The following is a 15,532-nucleotide window of genomic DNA, read 5'->3' as shown; positions in this document are numbered from 1 at the left end:
GGGGGGGGGGGGGGGGGGGGGGCAGACACACAGTAATGCTTGCTTGTCTGAACAAGTGTGCAATTTAAGTAATGTACGAAATTCAGTGAACACTCATTTCTAAGAAACTGTTGTCTAAGATTAAATAGCAGTGGGGATTGTCTCTGGGGGCTGGTTGGAGGCTTCTACAAGGTGTGGTCAAAATGACAAAAATAATTCTTTAGTTCAGGACAACACAAGGGTGACTACCAGGGGAGGCTCTCAGTGTTCAGTCAGTGTAACGGGTGAGTGTAGGACCCAAATCCAGCACACAACAACAAAAACAGTTTGTAGAGACCTTTATTTCTACCAAGGCAGAAACTGGAGCTGACAGGTTAATAAAAAAAAAAACCCAAAAAAACTGTTAGAAATCTTCCTGGTAAACCTGAAGGCTCCGGCTGAATGAGCCAGCACAGGAACATATAGATTACACCCAAAGACTCAAAAGCAGTTCTCAAAGTCAGGGACAGAAGCCTGATTTGATTTCCAGGGTTCAGACAAAATAAATAAATAAATAAAGGCAAGTCAGGGCCAAACAGGTTCTTCAATAGGCAATCAGCCCGAGAAACAGACTGGAAGGCTGGGGTTTATATACTGGGTGAGTGTAATCAGGAGCAGCTGTGTGAGCAGGTGAATGGCGTTGGCTTGATAAAGTGTGGGTGTGTCTAATGCAGGAGAACAGGGTGAATGGAAAATGACTTCAAATAATTACATAGAATTGCTGTGTAAGATATTGTGAAACAGTATTATTGTGTATTGTATTACCATTCAAAAAAAGCAATAGTTTTGTTTTCATTTTTTTTATTGAAAATAGAACTAGAAAAAATTTGCTGGAAAATGAATGAATATTTTAACTTAAAAAATGACAAATAAAATACACTGTAACAGGCAAATAAATGTAACAAGCATACTAACCAGCATATACATACATTTGAAATATCTCAATGTTAATATCCCAACATTGTACACCATTTTCAATAGAGAAATGGCATCTTTACGTTTGAACCTTGCATATATTCGTTTTTTGGTTACTGTGAGATTAAGTTGGCCTTCTCTGTGTTCCCACACTGCAGTGAATCAGGTATGAGGATCCCTCCGTGGGGGTGAGTTTTTAATGCAGTGGCCACAGAGTCAAAAGCATGATCTACAACAACAGGAATAATAGGGTCACGTTTGAGCTGTATGTGAGCTATTTGAAAAAGTAACAACAAAAGTAAAACTAATGAGGTGATTTTCTTACCTATTTGCTTTTGATTTCTATATCTTTTTTGGTTCCTCTGATGCACTGAAATAAAACATGGAGAATCAGATGAGGAAATATACCAATAGACAAATTCAGTGCCTGGTTTTCATTCAAGTCATTGTGCATTTTGCACTCCCTAACACAGTCAAAGTACTTGCCATTGCCTACTGTACGGCAATCATTCACAGAGGAGGTCATGCTTTAAGTTCATATCTAGTCCGTCTTATAATCAAACAACTAATGTTGTACACTATGCAAACACAAATCGTTTCCTCAGATGCAGCACAGGTTCAACGAAGGCCACAAGCTTGTGATCATGTTCTGGCACAGTGATAAATCAAACTGTAATCACCTGAGGCAAGTGTATAATTATTTCTGACACAGTGTGTTTTGTACCTGTAATAACCACCATTAATCATCATGCAGTTCAATCAGATATCAATGAGAGGGAAACAAAAATACAGTACATAATAACTGTTTTTAACATTAGAAAAAGAAACAACTGTAGTTAGTTCCTCCAGTGTCCAGCCCTCTTACTTATCAGGAGCGTGCAACAAAGTCTGAGGGTTGGAAAGGTGACTGCTGGAAGTGGGCCTAAATCAATTTTGCTTACATTACAGAATGTCAACAGAAGAAGAAAAATACTGCACACCTGAACTTGATAGTGTAATTTTCTACCTACCGGTTAACAGCACATGGAGCACCAGAGCGGTAATTATGATGCCAGAAAGGCAAACACCCGCTGGTACGACGACCCAGGTCAAGTCCAAAGAAGTTCGACTGCCAATGACATGTCTGTGAGGTGAGGACTGATCTGTGAAGAGAGATTACAGTTGTTGGGATTCGCTACATTCAAGATGGTGGAGACAACATCTTCTTTCGTTTGACAGACAGAAGAAGGCTATTGGAACCCACTTCCCCCCAATACAGTGTATACACTGATGCACGCATGGCACTCACTCAATAGGATTTTATATGAAAGAAACGGGACTGCAAACGAACTCAGAACAGCACATCAGAGATTCACTTTCTTCAGACTCCTTATGTTTACACATGGTGTCATCCATTAGTGCACTCCAAATTCAAGTGGAGTAAATGATGCTGGTGCAGAGAATCCTTTTATCTTTCCAAATGGTGCCAAGAAACCATTTACAGCAAACTTCAAAGGTACATGCATATGTGATTATCCCATTAGACGTTCCAAGACAGTAAACAAAAAAAAAAAATGCACTTTGCATTTCACTTTGAATTTCAAACTGACCCAGAGTGCCCCAGGTTGTGATTACTTACAGAGAAAGGAAAGAAAATAAAGAGTTGCGACCAGCCAGATATAGGCCACACAGGATGAACCCAAGAGAAGAGAAAAGAATATAAGTGTTCATCTCCCAGTCTGTAAGGAGCAGTAGCCCAAAAACCATACTTACTGCATTGTTCAAGACAGTGCGTAACTGTGGCAGCATACTTCACGCCGAGTCTCTTCACCTGTCCAAACACAGCATTCAAAATCATTGTCAGTCTAAATGTCATGGAACACACAGTTCTGGCACAAAGGAGTTAATATCTAACTAGACAAACATACCTGGACACAAGAGTTGCATAGTTCCTCTGCCAGGTTTAAGACAACAGCTTTCTTTTTCTCCTGGGAAAGAGACAAAAGAAACCAAAAACCCGTTAGATCTTAACTGTGCAGGTGTTATAGATATTGTCATGTCTGTTTTGCTTTTACTGTCTCTTTCATCATCAACCATGACCTACAAATGAGTTTCCTGCAACAATAGTACCGGAAAACATGTTGTTGAACAACTTATATGACTTGTATATGTGTTGCTAGATGAGATTATAAAATGCTATTTTTAAGGTTTGATTACCTCTAATTGCTTTGCTGATTACTGATTGTGGTTACGACAACTTCGAGAAAAGTTACTGCATCCCAGCAGCAGAAATAGAAATACAAACAACAGTAAGCAAATACACAAGAATATGATACGCTATCATTACAAGCATGCCGTGACAGCTCCTTCATGCATCCGTACAGGCCATAAGGGGTCATTGAAAGGTTTGATGAGTATCAAAATGATGTGAATCTGCTTATGGCAGATTTTGGCAGGTAGTGGAACATTTAGATCATTTGCTTTGGTAAATTTATCAATAAGGCAATGTCAAAATACATTACAAAAGTATTATAATGAAAGCACTGGGTGGGCCCCCTCTGACTGATTATTATTATTGCATATGACATCAGAAGATGATTAATACTGTGTAAGTGTAAGTGTCATTGTGTAAGCAGTATGTCACTGTTGTAGCTGGGAACGCCAGATAAATCTCTGGAGTCATGAGATGATTAATGGGAGAGGAAAGAAGAAAAAACAAAGTTGATTTTTGTTGATATATTGGATCATTTGAACATTTTTTGAAATTAAACCATGTGAGAAGATGAGAAGATGAATCTTTATTTATGTGTTGTATTTTAAAAGCTTCTTATATTATCCATTGTGTAAAATCTTCATCTTAAAAGTAACTAGGAACTAAAGCTGTCAAATAAATGTAGTGGACTAGGAAGTACAGTACATTACTTGCGGAATGGAAGTATAAAGTTGCATAAAATGGAAATACTCAAGTAAAACACGTACAAACGTGTAAGTTAGTACACGTAAGTACAAACTGTACTTAAGTACAGTACTTGAGTAAATGCACTTTACTTTCCACCACTAGGATTTTAGAATAAAAGGGCCCAGACGTCTCCACCACTATCATCAAACACCAAATTTCTTTTGAAATCTGCTATACATTCAGATGAGGTTTGTCTTGACAAGAGTGTGAAACATACCACATGTACAGGGTGTGTTTTGGTCAACTGGCACACACCAGGCCCTGGAGACTTCACACACAGCCCCACGGAAAATGTTGCAGTCATCTGTGACGTAATCTTGAGCTCTTTATGGCCCTGTTGTCCTGTCACAGCGACCTCCCATGCTGGAAATTATTTGCACATTCATCATTATAATGAGCAATTCTACAATGCTTTAAACTGCATTAACTTGACAATATAATCAGTTTTTAAAAAAAAAAAGAAAAAGAAAAAAGGGCTACCTTGGAATCTCCTACCAGCAAAGGGGCACCTGGTCCAGGACTGAGAGCCTACAGTAAACTGAAGAGGATAAAAGATATAATTATAGCAGCAGTTGTAAAAAGCACATCACATTAAGTGTCCATTAGCACTGAGAAAGAGATTTAAGTGAGATTTTGCCTCCTACAGCCTATTTAACACGTCATAATATGCTCCCAGACAGAGTTCCAGTGAACAGCTTGAGGAGCAGATTACAAGTGAATTCTCACAGTTGAAATTAGCAGGAATGGATTAAGGTGTGGACACAACTTCCCCCTCATAACCGCTCCTTAGCATTCAAATTCTTTAATCAAACTGTCTTTACAAATACTGTCAATATCACAAAGGATTAGCGGTAACACGGGCAGATATGACTGCTGCAATGATGTAATAACATGAAATGAACACAAATGAACTTCAGTGCACTGACTCAGTTTTGGGAAATACGATTAAGGTTATTTGCGAGCTCGGAGTTAGATTATACATTCATGGCGCCTTTATGTGTGTATGAAAATTTGACCCTACTGCTAGTGCTGTTTTGGTTATGTTTTACCTAATAGCAGATAGCCAGGAAACCTTTAGTTGGGCAAACATTTAGCCTGGCTCTGTCGTGGTTTGCCGTGATGGACTGTTTGCGTTTGGGTTTTTTGTATTGTGTTAATTGTGTTTTTGACTTTATTGGTTGGCCCAGCCAAGCTTTTTTTTTTTTACACTTTTCTACATTTTTTGTACATATTAAACAAATAGATATATCATTTGTTAATTAGCTAGCTTTAGAGGTGCTGGTGCGCGGCTTTCATTACGCATAGAGAGAGCAATGCTAGCGTTTTCCCCCAGTTTCCAGTATTTGCACTAATCATAGCAAATCTGTTGCTACCAGTCCTCTTGTATGTAGTGTACAGACTCAATCTTCTTATCTAAATCTATGTTGCACAGTTGCTTCAGGGGAAAGGGCATCTTACTGTAATCAGACACCAAAACAGAGGTAAAAAAAATATTTTTGCTTTGTCCTTAAATTCTACCATGTAAGTGAGGAGCAATCTCTAGGTTACCACTAAAAATGTCAGCCGTATCGGTTTTCTACTGCGACACTCCTAAAGAGCCAAAGGGGGAAAAGTAATCATTACCTTCATGCACAGTTGAGGGTGTGGATCCACTTCAGTAAATGTTATCTGAAAAGCAAAGATTGACAAATTAGTTATAGATGAAATAACACTTTGATTAACATGAAGCAGTATCACAGCTTCTCAAGTGAAAGCCTGCAGTTTTTAAGTTTAGATCAGACTAACTGAACGCTGCACTACTCATTTAGCTTGGGTTCAGGCTTGTTTTTGTCTTTTCAGGTCAGCTGGACTCAGATGGGAGACTCTCTGCGTCACTGGCTATTTTTATATCAACAGAGAATTCCCCTCTCAAGTGACATGGAAACAGCTGACGATCTCTGATGTAAATTCAGTCTCAGATTTTCATCACAGGTGCGCAGGCTCTCGCTTCATTCATGCGAATGTACTGTTAGTTCAGCAGCTGTTTGCATAAGCTGCTTGTGGGTTTAACTTGACTTGTTGTAACTCCCGCAGACGTCACTCTCAGAATGTTAATGGCAACTTTAAAATTCAACCAAATAAATAATTAAAATAAAAAAACCCTTGCTGTCGTCATAACCTCTTTCCTCTGTGTAAAGTATAAACTTTGCTTAGTCATAGAGGAAGAAGAGGAGTCTAAACACCTGACATCACAAGCTATATTCTGATCAGTCATCAGCATTCAACAACACCACGACATGTCCAAATTCCTTATAATATATTATTCCTGGCAGCACCTTTATCTGCTGATAAAGTGCCACGATGAGTCAGTTTTCAGAGGTAGTTCCTTGTTTTACCATCACATGAGCTGGATCCTGTCTATTTTCTGTGTGGCATTCCTGGGATGCCTTGTATCGATTAATCTTGTGCGTTGTTGACTCATACGCACACAGCCTTTGGATTTCATGCTTAAGTGATCAGCAGCAATCACCGCAACCTTAACAACACTTTAAAGGCTCGTACCTTCCCTCTGCTAACATTCTGGGAGGCATGTGGCAGATCCTCACAGACGCCGCCTTCTCTTTCCTGGCACAAAGCAACCACAGCGGTAACCGGACAGAGTGACTCCCATGATAGCGTCTCCTCCAGTGGATCAAAGACGACTCCAAACCACAGTTCCTCAAGACCTGCAGGGAGAGGAAGTCGCAACCTTTCACAACATATATATATATAGGGACTGGGTTTGAAGTACTACAGCACACTACACTACAGCCCCATTTACTACTGAATTTTTTGGCGACTAAAAGCAATCAAGAGACTCACGGTCTTTGAATGGGCAGACCTGGACTCTGGGGGCATCCATCACAGCTGACCATCCCTGCGAGGCATAATGAGTATCAATAATGTTATGTTTCACCGAAATTATGAAACACTGAAACGGATCCTATGTGCTTGATGGAGTGTTGACAGAAACCTATGACCTACCTCGATGCAGAGGCACGGCAGAGGTCGGGAGTAAAGGAGGGTGGCAGCCTTTACAGGTTCCTCTTTCTTTATCTGAAAGATAAACAAAGTTTTGTAATATAAATTCATCTTTCTTTGGTATTTGTGTATGTGCTTGTATGTGCAAGTGGGCTGGTTCTTGGTGATTCTTGAGTCACACAATTAATCAGCCACATTTTCTTTTGGAGTCACACTTGGCAGAGAAGGATTTCAACAACTCTCACGCTCTGACATGAAATCATTAGTGAGTATAGCCACGCTGCTTTTGACTCTGTATTCCCTTAACCATGTGTTATAACCTTCCTGAGTTCATATTCAATATCTTCAAAAACAAATTCTCTGATTCTCCTAGTTTCCAATGAATAGAGGGACTGACCAGTGTGCTCGCCCCTGTGCCAAAACAGATGAAACCCTTGTAGCACAGACGGAGGTGGTAGCTGTGATCTTCGAGCATGTCTGATACACTGACGCTCAGCTCCTTCCTCTCTGGGTTTACATCGTACGATAGCCTGCCAGCTGAGAGAGACGGAGGTGAGTGTTAGTGAAAAAAGATTTTCAACTCGTGTACATGTAAGAGGCATACATTACAACGCCTGTGTTGTGGTTCCTGAACACTGGGTACATTTAGCTCTTAAGGCCTCTAAAATGTATTAAGATTGATCCCCCTTGGATTAAATTGCACAGGGCTGACTGACATACAGTATACACGCTGTGGTTTGAAATCTTCTGTGCCACACCGATTTCTGAAGATGTCCGGTCCTACAGGGCACATATGTTCCTAGGAACAACACTCTTCCATACCCTACCTAAATAAGGCTTATCTATAGTCTAAATCTATATGTGTAAAGATTATTTGTTACTTAAGCCTGGTCACTGTCACATGTTCTTACCTTATTAGTATTATATGTTTCTTGGCCTTTGCCTATGTCACTCACCCTTGACTAGGATTGGATTTGGGCAGTTCTCACTAAGTTATGCTTTTCCCAGCGTCCTTATCTATAAAACCTTAGTTACCATAGCTACGGAGGATAGAAATTGCTCCAACGAGACATTAACAGTCATAATAGAAAGTAAACAGTGAATGATTGTTAAAAATACGTGGTTGTCATGACATGAACTCTCGGGGGTGTGAGTAAAGTCTACAATAATAAAACAACACTAAAAGGAAGAAGATTCCTCCATATATGCTGAAATGAGGAGTCATACCTAACCAAGGCTTTTTTCAAAAGAATCAAAAATACTGTATATTTCACATATCAATGCATTGCCTAGTTTGCTTAAGAAAAAAATGCACTTACTGATGCAGTCTGGGACATGTCTTCTCAAATCTTCCATCATGCATTCTGTGGAGAAAAGTAGAAAAACTTGAGAAGACTAAAAGTGGCCATGGTGGAGAAATAACAGCAAGACAAATGTGACATAACTCCCACTACATTTTCTTAGTGTGACTCATTTACCTTCATCTTAGGATAACTGCAGGTCAAAGTGTTTGTAGTTGCCTGTATCATTTACGTGGAAACACTTTGGCGATTAAACATCACCATTTATGGACTTTTTACTATCTAATACATCTCAACTTCAGCTTCTGTACTTCCTGTTTTCGCACCATCAAGTGCCCGTCAGCGTGTTTGCATAGCCTATGCATTGTGCAAATATACATCACGTGTTCTTACTTGGAGTTTCGTAGGTGCCAAACCAGGATATGCCACAGTAGCTCGGCACAGTTTTGACTATTACTTGCACTTGTTGGCTCGGAGAAACCTCTGTGCAATCATTCTCAACTTCCACCTTTAAAATGGGCAAATACAAACACATAAGCTCAAGTCACATGTGCAGCAATGTCATCATGGAAACTGTTGTACATGTTTGGATTACAACAGAAAAGACTCATCAGACTCTAGATTAAATGAACACAACAGGGCTGTTAACAGTACCTGCAGCCCAGACATTCTTCCACGTGACGATCTTGTGAAGCTGAAAATTTGGCAGTTCACTATCATCCCTGCAGTGACGGTGCAAACAGACAAACCATGGATGGACTCTGTGGGGAAAAAAGTAGAAGTCAAACGGTAACAGTAAGTTAACCATTTATAAACTATTAATGCTTTTCAGCATGAGTTAGCATTAGTGTCAGTGTCATGAAGGAAGAAACACTGACTATGTGTATATACATTTTATTGTCTGGGTGGACTGTTAGTCAGAGGGATTCCCCTACTCCACCCCGGAGAGGTAAAGAAATTTGTGGAGGTCGCTAAATTACAAGTGTTAGTGTTTTCGAGCACGTCTTGTCAGGTCGTGCAGTTGTGGGCAGAATCGGGAACAGAACATGTTGACTGTCACACAGTCACAAGGCAAAAGAAGAAGTTTGAACATGGAAAGTGGTTGGTTTTGTAAATCAGACTTCCTTCACTCTTAATCTGTAAATTCTAGTGAATGTGTCACCACTGATAACCATGTCTAATTCTAACAAGTTCCACTTTGGCTTGTCATCAAAGAGCTGCATTTAAAACTTCCTCAATAGGAAAAAGTTAAATAAGATGAATAACAACTTCTGTACGTGGGAAAGGTCAGTTATAGAGAATGTACAGTCATGCTACAAAATATTAATTTATAATTTGAGTTTTTTTTTTTTTTTTTTTAAAGCACTGCATTTACTGAACCTGCTGCTAATGGCTAAAGCATTCACTTCATGAACTTTATGTACTTGAAATGTACGTAATAAATTCAGCATCTACATGACACAATCTGGCTTCAGTAACTGTTTGGTACTAGCAATATATCATTCCCGTTAGTTAAGAGAGTTAGCGGATGTGGGAGCAGCTCTCTCACCCTGGCCTGAGCTCAAAATGTTCTCTGTGGGAGGAAAGTCTCTTTTTTGAGCCAAGAATTTACGTACCAGTAAGTTGGAGAAGAGTTTTGATTCTGAGGCGGAGTGAGCACTTCTGCCTCCCCTCACACCTCATGACCGTGGAGAGACTGATGTCGTGGAACACGGAGGACATGTTGAGACCTTCAGTAATGTTCTGACACGGAGGGCGAAACACATCTACACAGAAAAACATCATAAATGTAAATCATTATTTTGTCTGCCTGTATTGACTCAGGAGCATGCAGTCATACAGAAAGCCTCTGAGTGTGCTTTTTCTGTGGAGTCCCAGTGTGGCTATCATCATCTTGGGTGTGTGCTTTCCTTGGAAAAAAGTCTCCAGCCTCGGCAGCCAGGACAAAAGAAATAAATCATCTGGTTATAGGGAAGAATAAAACATGCAGATATTCCCTCTATCTTTGTCTGTCCTTCACAACATCTTAATTGCTCCTTCACTCAAACCTTTTGTTGATGTGTTCTGCTTAATGAATAGAGTTCAACGGTTTAATCTGACACCCATATACCTGTCAGTGACTCAGTTCTACGGCATGGTTTAAAAAAATATATCAGATATTTATCTTTCATTGCATGTCGAGTGGTTCTGCATTTTAAAGTTTCTCATACCTTGTGATAGATGGGGCATCCTGCTTTCACACCCTCAAAAACGTTTGATGTTGTTCAATAGAATTTTTCGGTATCTCACAATAGATGCAGTTCTGAGCACTGAACAATTTTGTTTTTTAGATAAAGACAATATTGACTCTTGGCAGCCACGCATAATCTTAGGTGAGTTATTGTGCAGAATCGTGCTGTGTGCACGCATGAGTGCAGGTGTGATACAGTAGCCGTGCATGTCTATACTCACAATCTGGCTTGGTCTTGCAGTGAAGGCCCTGCAGGGAGAGAAGATAAAGAGACAGACAAATGAAGCACCCTGTGATTCTCCTCTATGAACTGTTAAACAATAAATGAACTCTGAACAAAGAGAACAAAGGAGCATTCTACATCCTCATTGCTCCTTCGGGGGGGAAGCCCAACCTGTTTTTACCTTTGCTGCGGTCCTGTGAAAAAAATCTATTTCCCTGTGATAATGTATTTATACTACAGTGCAATTATGTGAATCATCAATCCATTCCTATTTGGCAGTCACAACAAGAGTATGTGCTAAGCTGAACCACTATAAGGTTTCACACAGGTGATGCAAGTCGTCCAACAACGTGTATCACCAGGATCATCGAGTGCTATTTGCCAAGGTTCACTTCTAGAGCTTTGTGAAAGACAGCCTTGTTTAATCATCTGCCAGGAAATGCGTGAGCACCACCTGTACCAAGTGATGACTGAGTATGTTTTGACTTGTATGGCGTGGAGCAGGTGCTTCTCGGTTTTGCTGTGTATAAAAATATCTCAGTTGTTCCATGTTTATACTAGTGCTTTATTTAAAAGAAGCATTGTTTTAAATTATATCCTTCATTTTATTCAAAGACCAAGCGGTATTCAGCGTCCCACAAGGTATATGAAGTCATTCACATTACCTGGTAGGTAATGATGATGATGCTTTGAAAGTGAACACAGCTTATGTTTGGGGGTTTTCTTATATTGATTAACGTTTTTGAGCAGATATACTGGCAGGAATTGTGTTATTTTGGTGCATTTGCATCACAGAGAGAAGGGTAGAGCTAAAATATTCACAGTTTCAGAGTCTGTTCAAGTCAAGGAAGAGAAAAGTAAACATGGTTTGTTACCAATCCACATAGACCTGCAGCTGTTTCCTCCTTAGGTTCAAGTAAATGATTACGTAAGGAGCCTGTATGGGATTCTTCAAATGTCAAGTACCCTACAGGAACTAGACAACCGCCAAGTTCCCTTACGATGATCTCAGTTGCCCGTTGCTTGTAGTGTTGCATGCATGTTCATCTTTGCAAAGACGTGTCATTATACAAATGTTTAAGTGAGTCAAGAGGTGAGTCGTGTCTGTGTCAGGAATCGGCTTCACAGCTTGAGTGCTTGCATCCTGATTAAACTGGTTGACTCTTGGTGCCTGGAGAGCAACTGAGGAAATCCAAACTTAAGGTTTACCTGAAAAGGTCTGTCACTAGAAACTGTATAGGAAAAAAATACCGATGTTGAGATTGGTTTCTTTTTAAACAGTTTTTAAACAAGCTGGCAGCAGTGCTTATTGTGTATTTTAGTTGTTATAGAAGTGTTATTGTAAGTGTGGGTGTTTTTCTTTTAACCACTGGAAACAGTATTTTCATTGCTATAGAAATAGAACAGTGTTATTCTAAGTGTGGGTGCATTTCTTTTAACTACTGGAAACAGTATAATAAGGAGGATAAGCAGTATTTTTCCCTGTAGTCGCAGTAGACTTATTCACAACTCTTGTGATGTAGTATAAGAAAATAGGAGTCAAGTGACAACCTGAGTGCAAGTCATGTGATGTTAATGCTTCTAAGGATGCAGATTTACCTGAGAACAGCTGGTGCCACATGTGTCTATCCTCTCCAGTCCTGTGCTTTCTGCTACAGCTCCATTCGGACCCAAACAACAGTGAGACAGCAAGGCAACCCACAGGATCATCTTCAGGGGGCTGCACTGGACTTCTTCCTCCCTTCTGCTTCTCTGGGTTTTGTAATGTGTTATTTTGTCCTCTTGCTCTTCAGATTCCTCTTCTCTTCCTCTCTGGCCGGGCTGAGTGGCGGGGTCAGATGAGGCTCGGCTGGGAGGCTGACAGGTGGTTGGACGGTGAGGAGGCTCTCTTGTATATTTTATCCTGAATGTGATGATATCCAGTGTGTAGTGCTCTGAGGAAGAGCCAGCACAGAGTGGATTTAAATATTCCCTAGTGGAGGCGGAGCTTTGTTGTGACTGGTTGAAGTCATAAAAATCATAGTACACATCCTCTTACCCTCTTCATTTATTTTTTGTAATTAGCAATTATTATATATCATGAACCATAAAAATATATTTGACTGTCATAGCAAAAAAACTGCTATTAAGTGGAAATACAAAATCCCTGTCAACAGTGCATCCCACCCACCCACACACAAAGCACAAGCAGTTAAGTCTCTATTAGGATTAACAGAAAAGAGCAAAATATTTACAACTTACTGAATGCTTTAAAAAAAAAACACTGTCTGTTTCCTGAAAGAAAAGCTTTTACTGTAATTTACTATAAATACATCTTTAAATTCCAATAAATCCAGTTTAATCAGTCAAGTCAAGAGGAGACAAGACTGGCTGAAAGATGATACAAACATGATGTTCAGTATTCATTTTCACCCAGTTCAGTCCTTTATTGAAGGTTGAACACTACAGGGCAAAGTAAAGGAGTGCTGAATGAAAGATAATTACTGGTTGAATTTTGAGATTCAGGAAAAAACAAAATAGGAAGGGGCTGTGGGTACGTGCGTGACGTTTCTTGACATTTGGTTGATATGTCAACAGGACAAATATTTTGTCCAAAGGCATTAGTTTGTTATGATCGTGACCTGTGACATTTAACTCCCCTTTCTGAATAAAGAAAGAACACTTCCTCTTCACTTCATGATTGTACAACATGCCCTTACATGGGCAACACACTGTAGTGTTGAACTTAGCTTGAAGGTTAACTATACCATAGAGTTATATATATATATATATATATATATATATATATATATATATATATATATATATATATATATATATAGACTATAGCAGCTTTAAGTCAATTATTCAGTTTCTTTATCATATCTTTATCATATAATACTGAGCATGAACGTTGCTCAAACCAACCGTAACAACATAATAATTTTCTTCTTGATGAGAGCGTACATGACTTTTAGAGACAAAATGTACTTTTTCAGGGTTGCCACAAATCATCTACAGGAATGTCTTTAGGCAACATCTGAAATTCTTACCACTCTAATGCTGGGAATGAGACAGGGAAGAGGTTGTCCAAATTCAGCTTCCAAGCACTTCCAAGTTAATCACAGGTTATTTGAGGCACTCACTTACAAAGTCAGATCAGAGGCAAACTCACTTCACTTACAGTCAGGTACTGCATTTCTTTTAAATTCCCTGTTGTGCAATGATCAAATGGCAGAACCACAAAGGAGTGGAGACAAGTAAACTGATTATTGCAATAGTCAGTTACAATCATGACCCAAAAACTGATTTTATCTCGTTACCATGGAAAGGACAACTGTTTCATCTCAATGATACACCTTAAAATAATTTTTTAAAATTAAAAAAATAAAACACACTGACAGTGTGTTTTATTTTCAATGTCAAAGTCAATGATATGATGCACACACAAAGTATCAGGCATGTGAGTAAACAATAGGCCATTAACTACTTTGCAGATGGCACTTAGCCCAGCTTGTGATTCTTTTAAGCTTCCTCAATAAAAAACGTGAGGTGACAGAAAATTGTTTGATCCTGTATAAGATCAAAGACAGAGCTATTGACATAAGATGGACCGTTTTATTGTCTTAGTAACTGAAGATGAAAAGAACTGTTTCACATAAGTGGGTTTGGAGTATCTTGTCTGCTCTGTTGGTTGTCTAACTAGCTTTGTGTAATGGCTCTACCTACTGGGACTGTGTGAGTACTACAATACTTGTAGTTTTTCTGTCTCCCTGTCATGACACCTCTCAGGTACATTGGCAGTAGGTTTTTGTGTGATAATAACTAACTTGTAAATATTAGTCCCAACCTTTAATAATTAGCCATGAGTTTAATAGCAAAGTGAGCCCTAAAGTCTGCATTCATAACTGTTGCTAATTCATTCTCATGTTATAGCAGTAAGTGTGCAGTTTTTTATTGTAAGTCATTAATTAGGGATTCCTCCACTGGAATAATATACCATGTGAGTTATAAATGTCAATAAATAGATGGATGAATTAAATGAATTAAAAAGCTAGCTAACATCTGATGCTACATCTTGAATAAATAAATAAAAAAAACATCATATGGACATTTTAACAAGGTTAAAAACTTGATTGTCATCAGAGGGGGACTTTAAGAAATAATAAAGATGACGTTATATTATTTGGAAACGCCCTCGGGCTTAGCCACAAACTCCAAAATTCAGGGAATACGAAAATTATAATCTGTTGAACACCTACTTTTCCAAAGGCAAGTACTTCTTCCATTGTGAGCTTCCTCTCAGATTTCCTCTATAGCCTGTATCACGGATATAGGCCTGACTTACCTTTAACCTGCTGTCAGCTGCTGTAAGCTGCTCATCCTGCTCTGTAAGAATTATCAATCTTTGCTCATCCTGCACTGTAAGAAATGTCAGTCTCACTGAGTCATGTAGCCTTTCCATCCTTGAATTCCTTTTTGGTGATATAAATTTAAACCAGTTAAATTATACATCAATTTTACTTGTTTCCAGTGAAGTGGTTTACTGTTTCCAGAGAAAGAGCTGTTTTAAAGTAATAACCCATCGCTCCTCCTGTTGTAGTTGTTCCCTCAAAATTTCGCCAACAATTGCAATTGGCATATAGCAGAAAAAATGGGATTTATCTCATATCATGTTTTGTACCTTTTATGGTATTTTTATGCTTTTAAACTCGTTTTATAATTGCATCCATATGTCTGGAGACTGTCCATGGAAAATTTTGTTTTTTTGCAGTGTGCATCCGTGAATGCATCACATGACCCGTTAATCTTCAGTGTATTTCCGCGTTCACGACGGCCGAGCTGTTATCAATGACTCTCCATGGGGGTGTGCAGGGTTTTACTTAAAGCATCATTGCTGTTTTCATCGCCCTGGCCTCCGGTTGATG

General features: G+C 39.2%; 1 protein-coding gene across 1 annotated transcript; it reads right to left on the bottom strand.

Moving 5' to 3' along the window:
* Window positions 1-302: 302 nt before the first annotated feature.
* Window positions 303-12,483, bottom strand: il17rel (interleukin 17 receptor E-like). The gene is made up of 18 exons (XM_023402046.2): window positions 12,225-12,483; window positions 10,624-10,651; window positions 9,789-9,938; window positions 8,827-8,933; window positions 8,566-8,680; window positions 8,191-8,235; window positions 7,269-7,408; window positions 6,875-6,946; window positions 6,713-6,767; window positions 6,413-6,576; window positions 5,495-5,539; window positions 4,352-4,409; window positions 4,089-4,234; window positions 2,841-2,900; window positions 2,686-2,743; window positions 1,944-2,075; window positions 1,259-1,303; window positions 303-1,162 (listed from the first exon to the last, which is right to left on the bottom strand). Exons 1-18 carry the CDS (start codon window positions 12,333-12,335, stop codon window positions 1,047-1,049), a joined length of 1,647 nt encoding a protein of 548 aa, XP_023257814.1. The 5' UTR covers window positions 12,336-12,483; the 3' UTR covers window positions 303-1,046.
* Between the last annotated feature and the right edge of the window lie 3,049 nt (window positions 12,484-15,532).

The sequence above is a fragment of the Seriola lalandi genome, unplaced genomic scaffold (assembly GCF_002814215.2).
Source record: "Seriola lalandi dorsalis isolate HSWRI2012SDOR001 ecotype SW California unplaced genomic scaffold, Sedor1 jcf7180002053896, whole genome shotgun sequence".
Lineage (NCBI taxonomy): Eukaryota > Metazoa > Chordata > Actinopteri > Carangiformes > Carangidae > Seriola > Seriola lalandi.
The sequence above is the reverse complement of the archived record's forward strand: the minus strand, read 5'-3'. Positions and strand labels throughout refer to the sequence as shown.

Coding starts and splice junctions, on each gene's coding strand:
- il17rel (XM_023402046.2), bottom strand. CDS start 12,335: ATGATCCTGTGGGTTGCCTTGCTGTCTCACTGTTGTTTGGGTCCGAAT. Junction 10,652..12,224: donor GTGGCACCAGCTGTTCTCAG/GTAAATCTGCAT, acceptor CTCTCCCTGCAG/GGCCTTCACTGCAAGACCAA. Junction 6,577..6,712: donor GGTCTGCCCATTCAAAGACC/GTGAGTCTCTTG, acceptor CTCTCCCTGCAG/GTCTTGAGGAACTGTGGTTT.